The sequence below is a fragment of the Plecotus auritus genome (genome assembly GCF_963455305.1).
Source record: "Plecotus auritus genome assembly, chromosome: 8".
In the NCBI taxonomy this organism is placed as follows: Eukaryota; Metazoa; Chordata; class Mammalia; order Chiroptera; family Vespertilionidae; genus Plecotus; species Plecotus auritus.
The window spans coordinates 147,963,335-147,977,363 of record NC_137782.1 but is presented as its reverse complement, the minus strand read 5'-3'; the positions used below and the strand labels follow the sequence as shown (position 1 = coordinate 147,977,363).

Sequence of the window (14,029 nt, the reverse complement as noted above, 5' to 3'; positions counted from 1 at the left end):
GATTGTAGGGTATTAGAAATCTTTAGCAATACCGGGCAGGTACATAACATGAGACCACTGCAAGGTGGATGGAATCTGATAGGATGAAACTGTACGTGGTAAAATTAGGAGGGGTTTCCCCCAGTGAACCTGACTAACAATGAAGCTTTGACATGTTGATGGATTAAGCAATTGCCATCCTGGAATCCCATCAACCTCCACCTGATGTGATCATCATTAAAGTCAATACCCAAACTTGGAAGACTGCAAGGTGAATTAGAAATACTTAGTTGAACAAACCACTTCATCTTCCTTCTACCAATGTTCCAGATAACCCTGGTCCAGTCCTTCTAAGGAAGCAAAAATAATTGCTCTTTCATTCTAACACGTCTGAGTTCTAGTTCACTTGGCATTTGATCTGCTCTTTATCAGATTAAGAAACTGACCTGAAAAATATCCCCAAATAATTTTCATTCTTTTTATTTTGTCTAACTGCCAAAGTAACATTTATCTTCTTTTCCTCAATACATCTTGCTGAGAAGATTGCAAATCTGATCTCCAGAATGGTTCAACTCATGCCCTCCTAATGAGTGTGCAGAGGAAAGAATCTTCTTAAGATTCGATATCTGGGAGAACTACTTTAGTCCTCAAAGCTTTCAAACAACCACACTCATCCCTCAGGTGGGGAAAATGCCCATAACAGGCAAGAACTCTCTCCCCCTTCATAGTTTTAGCAACTTTGGGCATTGTTACGTACCCCTAAGTAAGGGGTTGATCATGGGTTAGCCTTTGTCAAGAGTGTGAAATTTGTTTCTGCTGTTCTGTTGGACACATCCTCTTTTACAATCTCTTTCCTCAGTTGCAAGCTCTTGGGCAGAGACATGTAGTTACTCATTTATATCTTAGTATGACTTTTTAAAAAAATCCTTTCTCTGCTCCTCTCACACTAACTCATACACACACACTCCCTGAGGTTTGGGGTTTGGGGGTGCATTTTATTCTTTCCTTTTCCTTCCACCCTGCCTTCTTTCCTTTCTATTTTTAATGCAGAATTTTTTAAAAAATTATTCTCTTTGTTTTGTTTTATTTTTTCCTTTTGTTGTTTCTGTTTTCTCTTTTTTATCCCTATTTTTAATTATTCTCTTCTTATAAAAAGATATCAGAAAGCAGATAGTCTAGTGAAAAAGGGAGTTTTGGATAGAGGAGCAGCACCCCAAATTAAACCTCATTAGGGGCGCTCTGCTTTATTGACTGGTTGTCACTATTTGACCCACAGGAAAAAATAGGAAGAAGTGGAGAAGAGACAGGAGACGTGGAAATGGATGTGCATTTGGGTGTGTGTGTGGGTATAATGTTTAGTGTTCACAACAATCCAACCAAGCAGGTTGGATTAAAACTACTTTAGAACTGACAAACCGAGGCTCAAAGGGGGTTAAGTAATTGTTCAAAGTCATAGAAGCAAGTGACTTCTTACAGGAGCTCCAGTACATGGGTCATCTCCTGTGTTTATAATTACCTAATAAACCAGACTGACGTTGCCATAATCAGGAATAACTGTCTCATTTGAAGCAGTGTAGCCAAAACACAGAGCAGACCAGTTCTTTTCCCTGCGCTGCCGCTTTCTCTGGGTAGGAACTGAGGACTTGGGTTGTCCAGGGAAAAAGTAGCAGCAGGACCAACCAAGTCTGCGACCATTTGTCCCTGAGCGAAACTCTGAAATACAACACCAATGTGTTTGAGTGAACTGAAGAGATGACCACCTTCTGAAATAAAGCAAGAGTCACCCATAGCTTTAGGGGGGACCAGGTTTGAAACAGGCTTTCAGAATAGTGGCTTCTGTTTAAAATCCTTGCACGAAAAACACCAAGGATAGCTATAATCTCTGAGCCACAAGTTGCGAGTTCTTAGGGGAAGCAATAATCTTTCTCTAATGTAGACAGACATGGGATTTCGCGGGGTGGGGGGGGAGGCGGCGGGGGGCAGCAGTAGAATGTGAGTCAAAAGGCCTGATGTCTAGTTTTGGCTCTGCCTCAACACATTGTGAGAGTTTGAGCAAAGCAATTCTCTTGACTCTTCAGACCCCAAATATCTTATCATTATATTGAAGTTCTTGTCCAACTTTGTTGTCTACTTTCTTTTGAAATAGTTCAGTAAAAACCTAAAGTTGAGAATCATATATTTTCACCTGTATGAAAGATGATCCTGTCTTTCTCTTTCCCTCTCCAGCTCATTTTTCTCTTCTCTCTCCCTTTCTTCACACCCCTTCCCCTGTCTCCTCCATCCCTCTCTCTCCCCAGGAAGCAGAATCTCAGTTGGGGAATTACTTGCTCCTACCTGCAAAGCAACAATGGCCCTTGTATTCTTAAATTCAGCGTCCTCAGGAGACTCACATTGTACATACCACTTAAGTCAAAGCTGTCTTTCCGCCTCTAATTCCTAGGTCTTCTAAGTTTCTACTTTTTCTTAGTTTTACTTTTCCACCAAAGAGAGTATGGAACCCCAGAGCAAATACGTTGAGAAGACATTCAGGTTTCCGCATGGCTCTTCCCAGACAAACACTGTGACCAACGCTCACCAAAATCCTTGGGAGAGACACAGGGCACGAGTGTTGAGATGGGGGAGTTTGTTTTACTCAAGCATTCAGAAATATTTCAGCTCAACAGTTATCAGCCTAATGTGAAAATAATACCAGCACCCAATACACAAATGCCTGCAGGGGCAGTTCCCTCAGTCTCTGATACTCACAGTTCAACGGCATTCCTGGGGAGGTCGGAGGGAATCTCTGTCACCTCGCTGTCTTGGCAGAGGAAAACCCTGTTAGAGCAGTGACAGATCCGATGATGACATCCTGAGCCCAAGCTCAGGAAGGCCAGCAAGTAGACCCGGAGCAAGGCCATGCTTATTTATCCATCCACCTGCTTTCCTTCTGCATTTGCAGAGCAAAATCTCCACAGATTTCAGAGGCTCCACTCGGTGCCCTTATGAGATCTGCCTCCAGGGTCACATGACCCACGGGATGCTTTTTTTTTTTTTTTTTTTTTTTGTCACTCCAGGAGAATAGCAAAAGTCCTGTGTGCCCCAGTGTTTTGGGGGCAAAATATGCTACTCCCTCATTCTTTTTAATTGGGTTTCTTACACCCTGATCCAAGGAAGATAGCAAGTAGAACTTTGGTACATTCTGGCATAGGCTACATTATTTCACTGTAGAAGTATCCCTGCTGGTCACCATTCTTTTCTCAACAGAGTGACATGATGACTTTCTCCACAAAGAGACACAACCTACAATGTGGCACTAAGAGTGTCACTCAGTGAACTGCGGGGACTAGTTCCAGTCTTGGCATCAATGTCTTCTTCCAGCCACTTGATATAACACCAGATGGTAGTCACTGGTCCTCTTTCCTGCTGTAATTAATGACCCTAGATGGCTCTGCTCAGAAGACAAGCTGCTAGTGTGCCCCAGAACAATCCGATCTCAGTAGGTGGGAGGCACTTCTGAGAGGGTTATCCCCAGAGGTAATTGACTAAGGGACCTAAGGAATGGGCTGTTTTTTAGTGGAGATTTGGTAAATGTTGGCAGTCCACGCCTATTGCATATTCTTTCTGTCTTCTTTACACACTGCCTTCTGGAAGTTGACACAAATGAATTTACTTAATCTGGTCTTTTAACTTAGTTTTAAACATTCCCTGTGGATGACAATCCTGGCTCTTTTGTTGGCATTCACAATCTCCTTGACGGTGAGGGATCTGAGGAATGTTTGGCAACACTCAGTAAAGTGGCCTGTTACTTTCAACTCCAGAATCTATAAAGATTGAAAGGCAGAATATTCTCTAAGACCCTGCCTATAATCTGTTACTTGCTAAAATAAATTTCAGCATTATATTTAGGTAATTAGTTGCATAAAATTGAGTTATGAGAAGCTGATACATATGTATATATCAATTTTTCTCCTTCTCTCTCCCCTACCTTACCCAAGAATAATGACATATCATGAATCAATTAAATTATCAATAAGGGGAAACAGGAGCAAGTAAATTTTAGGATAAAGTTGCCTTTGTGGACACGGTTGGAAAGCTTTGTAAAGCATTGTAGATGACCCAATGTAACCTTTCTAAAGTTAATCCTTAAAATAATTGAGGATAGCTATTTTCTGTAATATGCTGATAAATGTTTAATAATCAGCTTTCCAGAAAAAGTTCTTATTTGTAGCATTTTTCCATTTCCATGGTGCAAATTCTTCTGTCATAGTGTATATCAAACTACCCATGTGATGTCAACCAGCTTGTAAAATTCCTGCACATTTACCAATCTGCACTTGGGAGCTGTTAAGAGCTGCACCTACCACCGGCTGATTTGTACCTCTCGAATCATCATCTCATTTTTCTATGTCCAAATCCTTCTGCCGTTTCCTATCTGACAGAGCTTTGCAAGTTCTCCAGTTTATCTGGAGCTTCACTTTAGAACAATCTCCAACATGGACTGCTTTAGCTCAAGGGCTGAAGCCTGAAATGTGATTGTGGGTTGTTTCATACCATCAGTCTGGCCGGACAGATACTGTGTGGGCTATAAACATATAGGGGTGCTCTCAGAAGCAGTTATCTAGAGTCGCAGACTTCTGCAGGGCAGAGAAATGGCTACTCACACTGTAATCAGAGAACTGGGCAGAGCAATTGTGGCAACTGTTTGGCACTGGGATTGGATACAGAAGGGAAAAAACTTTCTCTGATATAAAAGGGAATCAGGTGGGGAAAATGAGACTCTAACTACTTTCCAAGAGATTCGTGTTGATAAACCTGAATTAGACATCTTATTACTGAGTGTTCAGTCCTGAAAAATTGTGTGGCTACAGATCTGTTTTATCCCCTGTGTATCTTCCACCTGACCATCATCCTTTTGATCCTGTTGCTAGCTTCCCTTTTTTTTTTTTTAAATTCTATTTCATGAAGAGCTTTCTTATGAGGCCATTTGCTCAGACTTCCCTGTAGATTTCCTAGAGATTAAAAAAAAAAGAATTTTTCAGGTGATGGTGAGTATGATTGTTGTCTTAGGAATTCTCTTGGGAATGTATATTTTAGGAGTTCAAGGTCCCTTTTAGCTTCCTGATTTCATAAATTAAAGTTTGTTTCTCAGATCTCAAGACAAGGTAGGAGCTTGTATTTGCACCACTGGAGGGTGAGTGCAGTTTCTTCAGGCAACTTTTATTCCAGGGACTCCGATGGTCTCACACAACTGTGTACAGCTCTTCATTATGGAAGACTTGTCACAGGTCAGAAATTTGAAATGGCTTATAAATAAATATGAAAAATTAATTTCCAAGCTAATTTTCCTTTTAGGGCAGTCATGTAAAAATAGGGCCTCTGGGGTCAGTGGGAGAACACCCTTGTGTTTGCTGGCTGGGCAGAAAGCTTTCCTAATGCTAGAGCAAGTAGCCACATCTATCTTTTTTATCTTTAATAATAAAAGTGTAATATGCTAATTAGACCAGATGTCCTTCCAGATGAAACCGGGGCTGCAGGGAAGCCCAGGTCCCGGGTGCCAAAGGGAAGCTGGTGCTGGCAGTCAGGGGAAGGAAGGCCTACTCTTGCGTGAATTTTGTGCATTGGGCCTCTAGTAAAGAATAAAATCCTACAAGCAGGACTGTAAAATGAAGTGAGGTAGGAACATTTTATTAGAGACTCTTTTGACAAAAGGAAACTAAGTTTAAAGACTAGAAGATGATTGTTCCTCTCATATGTTGAGTCAGTTAGGTTTTGACACTTTACAACCAACCTGAAATGTTAGTCTTAAAACAACCAGTTGTTTCATTCATGATTTGCGGGGTTAGCAGTTAGGTCTGGGTTCAGTTGAGTAGTTCTGGATTTGGCCCAGGTCACTCATGTGTCTGTGGTCAGCTATTGGGTCAGTTGGGATGTGCTGGTCTGAGATGGCTTCAGCTGGGATGGGTTAGATCTGAGCCACATAATCACTCATCCCCCAGGAGGCTAGTTTGGTGCTGTTCACACCGTGGCCTTCCAAGAGGTTCAGAACTGGCACACTATAACTTCTATTGGAATCTGTTGGTCACACCAAGTCACAAGTCCGGACCAGACTCAAGGGCTGGGGACACAGACACTGCCTCTTGATGAGAGGAACACAACAGCACATGGCTAAGTGGTGTGCTCACATAGGTGTAAATTATTGCAGCCACTTTCCAACATTTACTGCAAGTGCATGAGCATTTAGAGAGGACATCGTTGTCATTGCTAGGTATTTTTATCCTGTTTTTCTTGTTGTTTTACAAAGTACAAGTTAGGCCAACTAGTAGAGATGCTGACAATGATAATGTTAAAGATTCATTTTCAGCTTTTAGTAGTGTGTTCCATTATTAACTGAGCATGTTGCTACCCCAGGAGGAAAAACAATGTAGGCTGGTCTTTTTAAAACTATCTATAATCATAAAAGCATAATATGCTAATTAGACCAGACAGCCAAACAACCTTCTGGATGAAGCCAGGGGTGTGGGGGCCAAGGCAAGCTGCCACGGCTGTGAGAGCTGAGCCCCTATGCATCAGGCCTCTAGTGATTTTATAAAATGGCCAAAGATATATATTCTCCATTCATAAATTCTTATTTTGTATCCTTATATTTATTTTTTTAAACACATTCTTTTTCTCTTTTTATACATTATCATGCTGTAATTTCAGCTGTTCATGTGAATCTAATGTACCCTTGCTAAAATATTATAGACCTTAATGTACTATACTGTAAGACTTATGGCAGGAATAAAAATTCCTTATGATATGAAAAGAGCATAAAAATCTAGCTTCTGAATTTTTTAGTAAAATATGATAATTTTTCATTTCAAGTAGCATTCTGGAATCCTCTCACCTCCAGTGTACCACGCCTTCCTTTGCTGGCCTGCAGAATCGGTCATGCAGACCATCAGCTGGGTGGTGCCTTGAAGGGTGCTCCTCTGGACCACGTCCCTATCACTCTGAGTGCTGTCACGTGCTCTCAGCCTCCACTGCCAGTGCCCAATAAACTTACCCTCACTGGGTCAAGCACTCATAATACTAATTATGGTTCCTGTTATGCTTATTTTTTATGTTAGGCTTTACTTATTGATATTTTGTTGTTCTATCATATAATTAGTAGGGAGAAATTAGATGGGGCATTACCTATGTGCCTGGCACACCAGCTCCACAACCAGTCATGTGTGGCCTGATGGGCCATAGCACACTTTTTGCATATTGAGACAGGAAAGTCACGTTGGCCATAATATTAATGAACCCTCTTGGGTTGGTATGAGCTAAATACCTCCACCAGGTGACCCTGCACTAGCACTCAGGGTGGATGCCAGTGATGAGTGCTTGATCCGATGAGGGTACATTTATTGAGCACTGGCAGTGGAGGCTGAGAGCACGTGATAGTATCCAGAGCAGGGGTGGGCAAACTTTTTGACTCGAGGGCCACAATGGGTTCTTAAACTGGACCGGAGGGCCGGAACAAAAGCATGGATGGAGTGTTTGTGTAAACTAATATAAATTCAAAGTAAAGGAGCGGAGGGGAGAGCAAGAGAACCGGATGGAACAGCCGGATCCGGCCCGCGGGCTGTAGTTTGCCCATGGCTGATCCAGAGTGATGGGGACGTGGTCCAGAGGAGCATCCTTCAAGACACCACCCAGCTGATGGTCTGCATTACCTATTCCACAGGCCAGCAAAGGAAAGAGCGGTATGCTGGAGTTGGAGACCTGGGCTCTGGTCATAGCTTTGTCACTACTGTGGCATCTCAGGAGATTTTTAATCATCTGGAAGTCATTTTCCTCTTCTCTAAAATATGAATTCACACAGTTAGCTTACAAGGCTCTTGTGAAGACAGAATAAGATGCACGTGTGAAAGCACATGAGAGACTGGTACAAACATGATATCCTTCTCATTGCTCTTGTGAAAGGAAAAAGTAAACTGCTCATCCCCAGAAGAGTGACTCATTTTAATGACAGTTTTCCAGTTTGTTTATGTGGTGAACTGATATGTGGACAACTTTGGTCACATGATTGTTCAAAACTCCCTGCCACTGGCCATGCCTGAGCCAGTTATCATAAACCATTGGTAACAAGTCCATTCACTGACCCTATCTCTCCTCTTAGACCCTTTCTCCCACTCAGGACTTGAGGAGTTCAAGGCTGACCCGTGTGGGCAGAGACATGATGTACCCTCCCTGCCTTGTCCTTGACCACTTTATGAAGTCCACAGCCAAATTTATATCAACAAAAATGTTACTCTGAAGACTGTTAGGTGAAGAGAAGGCATTTTTGTAAGCTTTATGGGCAATTGGGTGATGCTTTTGAACAAATAAAAGTGGATTTTGAAATTCTTACACTAATGTAATTTCTCAGAGACACAGAAAGTCTCAAGCTCTTTAAAAACAAAAGAGTCCAAATCACATCTGAATCATTGGGTCCCTGTTGTTGCCCAACATTTCCAGGTTTCAGAGTAAGGAGATTGAGAGGGATCAGGGCATTGGAGTGCACTGATATGAAGGCAGGGGCTGGGGGAAGTGGGGTGGTGGTTTGATCATGGGAAGTTTTATAGAAATTCAAGGCAAATGAATGTTCTCAGGATTGCTTATAGTAAAGCCAGTATTACTATAAACCAACACCTGATATCAACCAAAACATTTAGCCCCAGGAGTTGGTGAGTACCAAAGTCTAGGAAACTGCCCCTTGCCTTGAGGAGCTTAAACATTTCGTTATGAGAACATAACTACAGCATATGACGTTCTTTACTTCATAGGAATATAAGTGAGAATTAATGTATTGCATTATAGTTAATTACAAGCTATATATGCCATAGTTCTTCTTGAGGAACCATTGGCTTTAAGCCAAGTCTCCATAGCAGTAAAATTAAAGTAGATTTGGCATTTTTCTGGCTTATCTGGTTCTTGCACCTACTAGACCTCTCAATAGTATTCATGTTTTAAATATGTATATATATATATGTTAAATATGTATACATATGCAGTATATACACATATTCAAAACAAATAGCACCTTGGGATGGGGTATCTGTTTATGAAAGCATGAGTTTCAGTTGCCAGCAACACAGCACTGGAAACTGAAAACCCAAGGTCTATTTTCCATTTTCCTCTGGAATGAAGAAAAGTAATGCCAACATTCCATTATTTATGAAATAAAGAAAAGAGAAGCAGTGAAATTTCACAGCTTTCAAAGAATAATTTATTTTGACTCCACATAGGGCCTCGTGCCTGTGCCTCACAAGGCGTCCCCTTCCCTGTGGATGCCGGGGTAACCCTGGTGCCTTGATGCCTTGTAGGGCCAGGGGAAGAGCTGCAGGCCCGGCCAGGAGTGTGCACTGGGCTTGGGAGGCATTTGATTATTAGCCGCTCAGCAATGAATTGAAGGACAGCTTTGTGCCTTGCACTCTGAAACACTGGGTGCTGTGGGCAAACTGCAGTATGAAATGAAGACTGTCCTCAAGAGATTTGCTGGCACCCAGGATTCATGGGAGGGAGGCTGTCCAAATAGAGGCCCCTGTACAAAATCTGGAGAGTCATCTCCTAAATTGTCCCGAATTCCGATTTAGGCTAAGAAAACAGCTTCCATTTATCTTGTGCTAACTTTGTATTAGAGCCCAGCTTAAATGCTTTACTTACCTAATCTCTGATCCCTATACCAATGCTGCAAGGCAACCCTGATTATCCTCATTTTGTGGATGGAAAAACGGAGGCTTAGAGAGGTTGAGTGAATCAGCCCAGGTCACATAGCTGGTAACTGTTTAGCCCAGAATTAAAATACAAGCGCCAGGGCTCCAAAGCCAGCACCCCTTTGTGTAGGTGCAGCACTGCCTTGGAACGCTGGGCAGCCGGGAGAGGGGACCAACAGGAAGTGGCCAGCTGAGGCTGGGTGACTGGCTGGCAGGGGAGAGAGTCCCTCCCTCTGTTGCCTTTGTGACCCTGGAGGTGGTGGTTCCTTATTTGTTTCTGCTGAGTCACTCTAACCTTTCTGTGGCCAAATAGACTGCATCCATGTGCTTTTTGTCTTTTTAATTTTTGTGGCTCTGACTTAACTGGAAATAGTTTAGCTTTAATGGTAGTTTTTACAGTAAGTTTTAAAAGAAAACATGTAATGTATCATGCAAATTAGGATACTTATGAGTAAAAGGAGACTCTGTTAGTAATTATGCCAGCACTATCCTGGGCACCAGAGTCTTATGATCACCCTACCAGTGTGGGATCAAGGGATACCTTTAACATGGAAATAAGACAAGAACATCTTCAGGACAGGGAGAAGCCAAATGGAAATGAATGTCATCCACTGCAGCAAAGGTTAGCTCCTATCTGATTTGGGGTGTGCATTTGGGCAGCTCAGTACCCCAACCTGAATTCATCCCATAAGGAGCCAAGGCGCTTCTGATTTCCCATGTCAGAGTGACATTGTTGTGTGGAAACCTCTTGCTTACTGCCAAAGTTAGTGGATTTGGACTGTCCTAACTTATAAGAAGTAAAGAACTTATTCTTGAAGATCTTTTAACACTTTTACCTCAAATTTATAAATTGGCCCGTAATAGGAAACATTGGCGTTTCTTTTAAGAGGTAATTTAACCAAAGGCATTGCAATAATCTGAAAAATATCACATACTGCGGGTCTGAGGCTCCAAAAGAACAGATGAGGAGTGGGGAAGGAGGTGGGGAGGAAGAAAGGGGGAAGGGAGAGGGAGCACAGTCTAGGTGTCTTAAAGCCAAAAGATCCAGGAACACCTTCCAGTGTGACAGTGGACTTCCAACCCAGGCCGCTCCTCTTTTCAATCCCTGGCCCTTTGTCTTCGTGCTGTCACGTGGATGTTCATTCATGACAGCATCATTGATCAAATGACATGTTGTTTTGTGTTATGTCTAGAAATAGAGAAACATAAAAATGAAATGCTTCTTGGATTAACTTGACAGTATCAGTTTAGATAGTGGCTTCCAGGCCTAAGTCTTTCCAAGGATGAGAGAAAGATTCCCTTTGTTTAAAACATGAGTGATGTTCATCACTAATGCCCAAAATGAAAAGTGATGCTTTCTCTGAGGCCAGGTTCCTCAATGATTTCTATCAAACTACCTTTACTGGGCGGATGGGTGGGTGGGGGGGGCGGGGCGGGGACTTTTCCAGAGAGATCCCCAGTAAAAACATTTCTTTGGAGTGTCTTATTTTATATTATAAATCCATGCAAAATTTATATTCTATTTTTACAATATAGCTGTTTGATTTACTGGCAAATTTTATAAAATAGCTTTAATAAGAGGTATATGCAAAGAAATTACTCTTTTATTGTGCAGTTTCACATCACTGCTGGCCTAACACCGCAGCCTCCAGTTTGAGAACGAGGGAATAAGACTACCCCACAGCAGCCGGCAGCTGGGAGGAGTTCATTATTTTGGGAATCACTGATTTTCAACCCTTTTCATCTCATGACACACACAAACTAATTACTAAAATCTTGCTGCACACCAAACTCCTCAGAAAATTATATTGTGTGTATGTTGAACTTCTACAGTTAAGGGAAGCAAGCAGTCTTAGCCCCAGAGATCAGCAAATTTCCCTCATTCACAGAGACCATTCAAACATAAGAGAAAGTGTGCTGATCAAGGTCCCAGAAGCCACCTCAAGAGAAGTCAGTTCTGTTTGACTGTTATACACGGTGAGTCATTTAAAACCTTTCAATAACTTGTCAATACTGGGACAATGTCGAGAGAGAGGTGGGAAGAGAAATGGCTTTTTCTAAATCTGACACTTGCTTGGGTTTTGCCTCTTCAGTCAGAAATCATGTTTTTCGAATTGAAAACCGTCTGAGTGAACTGTCATCTTTCTTCATGAGACATAATGCATTGAGTGGCTTTCCATCAATCTCTGTGTAGAAATCCTGGCTGCTGCCATCGGCCCAAGGGACCCAAGGAAGAAGCTAAAGCTACCTTGCCATGTTGATGGGAAAGAACACAGTGGCTGAAATTCAGAGTACAACCTTCCTCTTCCTTAGTAGTAGATGAAGGTGGTTATGAGATACTCTCTCTGCTCCTTTTTGGCATTCAGTTCACAGAGATTCATTTTTTCATTTGCACTCTTCTGATACATGTTAATTTGTTTCTCTTTTGTTATAGCCATTCATTTACTTTATAAAGACGGGGATTAACCACAGTTCCCAGGGAGCAATCCCTACCTCCCAGAGGCCTGTGACTAAGTGGCTTCGCTGGGTCATTGCCCTTTGATCTTGGTTAGCTAATGGCTGGTTACAGAGGAGGAACATTTTGAGGCACCAAGTGCTTTCTTCTTATAACAAGTTACAAACCTGAAAATGGCCACTCATACTTTGACCTCCTACTGTTAAAAGGCAACCTTCCCAACTTGCCCACCATCCCCTCATCCTCACAACATACACACAAAAATGACCACCCACTGGAACTTGGAAGGCAGAGGCCATGTTCTGTTGGCCTTTGTATCTCCAATTCCAGGTATTGTGCCTGGTACATACAAATGATAAATGCAGCTGTGGAGTTCAAAATCCTAATTGTGTTTCATGACCCAAGTTTTAGGAAAGCCAATCTTTCTCTCAAGTTTATTTTCCAAGAGGATCCCCAATAAATGCTTACATGTTCCTCAAATGAATCTTGGTCGTTACTTGTTACTTTGCCCACCAACTCAGTTCCAAATCATTGCTGTCCCCAAATGCCACATCACCGAGTTAACTTATGATTTACTTCTCCAGGCTGCTGGCTCTTCCTTTATTAAGGATGACTCTCCTCCATTAGGTCTTTAAAAGCACTGCTAAGGCAGGTTTATTACAGAATGCTGGTGGACTAATGGAGGGACAGCCCCAAGTTTAATATGCAGGGTCATAAGTAGTGGTCACTCCTGGGACCATCCCCTCCCCCCTCAGGCACTAGTCCCTGAGTCTGGAGAGGCTTTTAACCCCTCTCAAATGCAAATACCCATCTGTTTCAAGGGAACTCTAGAAAAGGCATTTGAAATAGTCAGCAATATATTTCCCCAAGTTTGGAGTATTCTAATTTAAATAATGCCATTTGAGGAGCATTAATTATTAATCCTACTTTAGGCCAGTTATCTAAATCTTTAAGGGCCCAGTGTGGCTTGCAATGAATGGATCCAATTTACCCAGCTAAAAATATGTGAACTTCAGCCTGCACCATCTGCATTCACATTTGTGAGGAAATCAGTGTTCTTTGAGTTGTCAATTTCTCCCAAACCAAGAAAGTCTATTTCTAAATTATCTAGCAATTCCCAAATAGCTATTTTTCCATTAAAATAAAATAAAAACATTTAAAGTTTGTCTTCATTGATATATCATTACATAAGTATTTTTTAAATTAACAAATGAATTTTAGAGTCCTGTGATTTTAAAAAAAAAGTCCTTAATGGTTGCTTTTCAAATGAATGGCCCATAGAACACATGGCAATGGCCAGAGAAGTTAATCTAAAATTTTGCATCATCATCAGTATTGTTGTTGTTGCATTCTGTTCACAGAATAAGAGGTTCTAGTATTATGTGCAAAAGGGCTCTTGCTTGAATTTTCCCTTTGTTCTCGTACTCCTTCCTTCCTCTCCAGTCATAGTAATAACATAGGAACCCCTGCGGCTACTAAGTGGGTAGATCTGGTACTCAGATGATGTAGTGTGTTTTAATGAGAACAGGATGAACCAGGAGCCAGGAAACATGGGGTTCACATTCTGGATCTGTAACTCCTTCTCTCGGTGTTATTGGACAAGTCAATTCTTTGTGCTGTCATTTCCTCATCCATTCAAAAAGAGTGATAAAGATTGTCTTCTTATAAGGTAAAATGAAACAAGTCTATCTAGGACTCAGGGCTGTTACTCTCCTTACATCGGTACCTCTCATGGATAAACCTGCATGGTGGAAACAGGAGTCTCTATGTGTGTGGGCAGGGCATATAGAAACTGGAGCCCTGGCCCCTTTGGCTCAGTGTTTAGAGCATTGGCCTGCGCACTGAAGGGTCTTGGGTTCAATTCCCGATCAAGGGCAGGGTTGCAGGCTTGATC

At 41.9% G+C, this 14,029-nt stretch overlaps 1 protein-coding gene across 1 annotated transcript in view; it reads right to left on the bottom strand.

Moving 5' to 3' along the window:
- FSHR (follicle stimulating hormone receptor) overlaps window positions 1–2,876 on the bottom strand; it is a gene marked incomplete at both ends in the record, with an annotated part of 135,087 nt that extends 132,211 nt beyond the window's left edge. Inside the window, one exon of the mRNA XM_080684826.1 lies at window positions 2,725–2,876. Within this exon, the coding sequence (XP_080540952.1) occupies window positions 2,725–2,876 (152 nt within the window). The remainder of the gene's footprint in view (window positions 1–2,724) is intronic.
- Window positions 2,877–14,029: the final 11,153 nt, after the last annotated feature.